The sequence below is a fragment of the Carassius auratus genome, chromosome 49, assembly GCF_003368295.1.
Source record: "Carassius auratus strain Wakin chromosome 49, ASM336829v1, whole genome shotgun sequence".
Taxonomy (NCBI): Eukaryota; Metazoa; Chordata; class Actinopteri; order Cypriniformes; family Cyprinidae; genus Carassius; species Carassius auratus.
This window is the reverse complement of record NC_039291.1, coordinates 4,473,221-4,478,587: the sequence shown is the minus strand read 5'-3', so window position 1 is coordinate 4,478,587 and position 5,367 is coordinate 4,473,221. Positions and strand designations below refer to the sequence as shown.

At 37.1% G+C, this 5,367-nt stretch overlaps 1 protein-coding gene across 1 annotated transcript; it reads left to right on the top strand.

Moving 5' to 3' along the window:
• Positions 1-630: 630 nt before the first annotated feature.
• Positions 631-2,479, top strand: LOC113065930 (G2/M phase-specific E3 ubiquitin-protein ligase-like). The gene is made up of 3 exons (XM_026237465.1): positions 631-785; positions 881-1,095; positions 1,628-2,479. The coding sequence occupies exons 1-3, from the start codon at positions 658-660 to the stop codon at positions 1,873-1,875; spliced, it is 591 nt and encodes a 196-aa protein (XP_026093250.1). The 5' UTR covers positions 631-657; the 3' UTR covers positions 1,876-2,479.
• The last annotated feature ends 2,888 nt before the right edge of the window (positions 2,480-5,367 follow it).

Sequence of the window (5,367 nt, the reverse complement as noted above, 5' to 3'; positions counted from 1 at the left end):
AAAGGTTAATTTTTTTTGGTGGGGATTGTGTAAGTTTTTGTTTATAGACAAAAGATTTCAAACAAAAGTTTTGCTTCTAAAATTGTTGCTTTATCTTTTCCTTTTTACAGGTGATGAAAACCATGCAGAAGATTTCAAAAACTACATTGTAACGACATATCCAAAACTTGGTGACTGTGGGGGATTTGAGATTTTAAAAACATCAGGCATGACCAGATCTAGGAATCTGGTGGTGTTGCCTTGCCCAAACACAGTCTTATTTAAAATGATTTCATAACATTAAGTCATTGTAGTTAATTAAAATATTTTGGTAACTTTCTTTGCACAAAGGTCTCTACAGGCAGATATCTCAAATGATATCAGTTTGTATAATTCATGGAGGAGGAATGGGGCCACATTTCTTTTCAGAAAAGCTCTTTCTCCAAGTTTGTGGTAAACCCACCCGTCCTGCAACCTTGGATGAAGTAGATGATGAGACCTTTAAAGAAATGCTTTGCAAAGTAAGTATTTTTCTTAAACTGCAGTGAGCAAAATTTGGAAGTTATGCTGGAAGAGTACACCATTAATACAGTGTTTTTTTGTATTTTAGCTGATACATGACGGTTTGTTTTGTTTTTTCAAGCCGAAACTCTTCCAGAAGCCAAAGCTGCCATTGATATGGCAGAAGATGGCCTGTCCATAATTGGAGCCTTTAGATCCATTAGTACTCTTAAGCAGCGGGACATGCTGGTACAGTCAGCTGTGGAGTATTATGTTGATGGGAGATGCAATGTTGCACTGCAACAGTACATAGTATCAAACACTTTCTTGTTTGTTGAAATTGTTTTCATTCCTTGTTCTTTGTACATGCTACATGTTTTTTTTTTTTTTTTTTTTACAGGTTTGTCGATGGTTTTAACACCCTTGGACTTCTTCAAGAAATGCAGACACACACAGATCTGTTTCACATCATATTTGTTGAAGACAAAAAAACACTGAGATCTTCAGACCTGACATCACTTTTTGAAGTAAACCTGTCAGATCAAGACACCTATAAGAAAGAACTAGAGACCAGGACCTTGTGCTTCTGGAGAGACTGGATCATTGATGTTGAAGGTATTTTCAAAAATATATATATTTATTTATTTTTTTTACATATTTTTTCCTATAAAGTTTTATATACAGCTTCTGTATTCACTATATATTTATATATGATTAAAAGTGTGATATTGCTTTTATAAAGTAGTTCGTCCAACAGGTTAATGTAAGTGACATTTCACACAAATATTGATAGATCTTATCTCTATCTCGGTTCCAAAGGAAGAGAGCCGTTAGAGATGTCATTGCTTGTCTTAAATAACAGTATTAATACTAAATTAGATTTCAGACATTATTGCAAATTTTGCATTTGTACTGTCAATACTGAACCATTGCATTTCTCAAAACATTGCACAGTAGCATGGTTTCTCTCCTGAATGAATCACATTTTTAACGAGTTACATGGAGAATGATTACATAATTTAGTTATCTGTGTATATATACAATTATTTAATGAAAAGGTGAAATACCCACCACCAATACACTGTCAGCTTGTTTGGAATGGCACAAACAGTACAGTTGTTAGACTGAATTTCTACATGTGTTACAGATGAAGAATGTACACCATTGACGTTGGAGAATGTGCTGGAGTTTACTTCAGGGTCTTCAGCCATTCCACCCCATGGCTTTCTGCAGCAGCCCAAAATCAAATTTCTTCATGAAGCACCAGAGAAAATATTTCCAGAGGCAAACACTTGCAACATTGTGTTAAAATTGCCCATCCATTATAATTACGAGTCATTCAAAATGCACATGAGCAATGGCATACTGTGGGCACCAACACTTGGCGTAGCGTAGTTCAACTCATGTGCATTAAATGGATACTCCACTTTGAAATGAAAATTCTGTCATCATATACTCACCCTCATATTGTTTCAAACCTGTATGAATTTCTTTCTTCTGCTGAACAGAAAGGAAGATATTTAGAAGAATATCAGTAACCAGACAGTTTCTGGTCTCATTGACTTCAATGTACTCCAAATACATGTGGAGTAACATTTAACAAAATCCTAGCAGTTCATATTGAATTGTTTATCACAACAATGTCATAACAAAGCTATGGAAAGTCAGAATTTTATTTATTATTTCTCCAATTGTGTTTGGCTGAAGTAATGAAGACATCGTACACCTAGGATGGCATGAGGGTGAGTAAATTATGGGGTAAGTTCCATTAGGGTGGAGTTTAAATTCATTGTTGTTTGAAAATACTATGTTTTTTTTGTTTTGTTTTTTGACAACATGAAATGTTACAGTTGTTCAGCTGTTTTATTGCTCAGTGACAATGCACTATAACCAGTCAAGTTCATACTACAAGATTTGTTCATTTCTGAAAGCATTAGAAAAAAAAACAATGTAAACATTAACACATTAATAATTGATGCATGACAGTTAATCTCGTCATACTGACATGGTTAATTCCAACTTTTAATGAGTTTAAAATGTTGTTTACAGCGTGTTAAAGCATAAATTAAATTAAATGCTTTTTCAGATATTACTGTGTCTTATTTCTGATCAACAAATACAACGTCTTTCTGATATGCACATATTGTTACGAACTGCTCCGAGACACGAAGTTTGAGGATCCAAATGCAGTTTATTTAAAGTGATATTCAGAATCGTAATCAAAATCCAGGCAAAGGTCATACACAGGCAGGCAATCCAACAAACAGACAAATCCAGAGGGTGAGGCAGAAACAGGAAAACCAGGACACGGGCAGAGATCAAGAACCAGGAACAACGACAACTAAAGAAACGCTCAGAAATGCAGTGGAATAACGTACAAGACTTCGCAAAGAGAAGACTATGATTCACCAATCATTTGTTTTACAGCAAGAACGGTTTCCATGTAGACAGATAATGCATCTGAGAAAGGTACATCTGGGTTTGGTAGTGTTGTCAGCTCGGTCAAGCCTCGATGCAGATCCAACTCAGGAACATGAACACCTTCTGCTTGTTGCCCTTGAATATCTTCCCTGACTTCATCATCAATGTCAATCTACAACAGTTTCAGTATGAATAAATCATTTAGAAAACTTAATTAAAACAATTAAATTAATCGATCAGTACTTAAGTTTACATTTTTACTCTTAGATTTTTCATTGTCAATTTATCAGTGAAGAAATAAATGAAAAAAAGGACCATCCTTCTATAAAAGCAAAGTAATTAATGGTACCTTATGCAACTTGGAGCCACCTATAGGCAATTAGTTGAATTACACTTGTAACGGTTACTAACGGAGTTTGATTGACAGCTTTGCTTCCCAGTACAGTAGGCGGAGACACTTTTTGCTTGCAGGCTGCAGTCAGACAGACCATCTGAGAGAGTGTGTGTGATGATTTGTGCATACATGTCAGCGCGGCATCGCTCGTCAAGTTCGTAGCTTATTCAGTCCATTTTAAATTCTGATTTTGGCCGCCTCTCAAATGGGTTAAACCATAGATATATTGCCTATGTATGAAGTTCAAGTAAATGTGCTAGATAGAAAATCTGCGATCATTCAAGGATGTGCATTTATAGCATGGACAGGAAAGGGCCGACGCCTGCATGATTTCATCTGACGGTATAAACATATTATAATCGATCTGTTCTGTGTGAGAACAGAACGAACGAGCCTTTTTTGACGTTTTTAAATCTGAAATGTCCAAAAAGCAACTAAATTGTCTCTTTTGCAGAGATTACAATGAATGTTTGCGAACTAACTAGCTAACCTGATAAATGGAGTATTACATTACTGTACCTGTCCAATAGAAACGTGGCCAACTCTGCATCGCTCTTCAATCCAAATGCAAACCTCATCTGCTGCCATCTGACAAACGCCAAACCCAGATTTACTCTGGTTTTACTCCGGGCTTTATCTGATGCTCTCTTTACATTGCTATATTTTCTTTTTTTTTTGGCAAGCTCCGTCGCTAGTAGGGCTTTCGTCCGCCATTTAACAAAATATTGGGCATGTTTGTAACTCTGTGTACCTGCCCTCAAAGCCTGTCATTGGCTATCACCTCACACACACCCTTACAAATGTACACACCCCAAAAGGTCCCGACTCCAATATATGCTGGCTACCACGGCAGTGGGGGGAATGTCAGTTTTGATACTCTGCCAGATACTATGTTTTAACGTTAGCTGATGACATATAAGGGTTATTATTGGATATTTTATTATGGAACAAGTTGCATAAGGCACCTTTAACTAAACCCACTGCATAATTACCTGATTTGAGCCTTCCTTCTGTAACGGATATGCAGGTCATCGATTCATGGGTTAAATTCAGGCATATAACATGAAACCTTTTTACACTAAATGCCTGGCCTGGCGCCAGCCTGGCTGGACTTAAATTATTTACGATACCCGTGGGAGCCTCAAAGGAGACATGAAAACCCCCAACCACATTCCAACACATACAGAAAAAGAAACCTTTCTTAGAAGTTCCTTACCTTCATCATTTTATTAATAATATGTATTTTGAATATGTTTTGTGTGTACCATGGTTAATCCTTGTTATGCAAGGATTATAATTTTACTAGCTTATAAATTGGAAATGTTTCTCCTCATTTTAACTTTCTCAAAGAGAGCCATGTTTCTGCAACCCCCACTCCTGACCAGGTCGTAAAGCTGTATGACCCCACTGGGCAACAGGACAGGAAAGAGTCCATTCACTGGTACCTTTTTCTCAATGTATCCTAAACTATTACCTCAGACGTAGTCTAAAAGTATTGTTTTTGTTGGTGCTTTGAGATGTTTCCCATATAAATTGGGACTATCTGCAATTTACTAGCGTGTGTTAATCTTTAAATGTGTGTAAATTCTGCATTTGAATGTAACTTCGTATTTCTACCAGTTATATATGTACTGTTTTGGTGTTTTTGGAATTGTCATGTTGTGTCCCAACTTTTCCCCTGTGTAAAATGTGTGTAAAATCTATTAATCTTGAATTAAGAACTTGCTAGAATATCACTGCTGAAATCTAACAAGCCCCAAAGTTAGTAGGGTGGGTGTTTCCACAGAGACAAAGGAACTTTTCCCCGCATCAGAACGCGGACGTTCATTGGTTTTTCACGCGAAAAGAGGCGTGAACCATCCCAAGCCATAAGAACCGACCAAACAAGGTCCGCTGACTCCCTTCCCTCCTGCATCGACCCTGTTCGCTCCCGCTCATATCTCTGCGCGGCCTTGGGGCTGAGAGGGGGAAGCCATTCTTATGGCTCCTTCGGAAGCTTTTGTTTTCATTGTTTTGTTTTCTTTACTAAGTTTATTCAACTATTCGCCTCTCCACACAAGGAAGACAAAGGA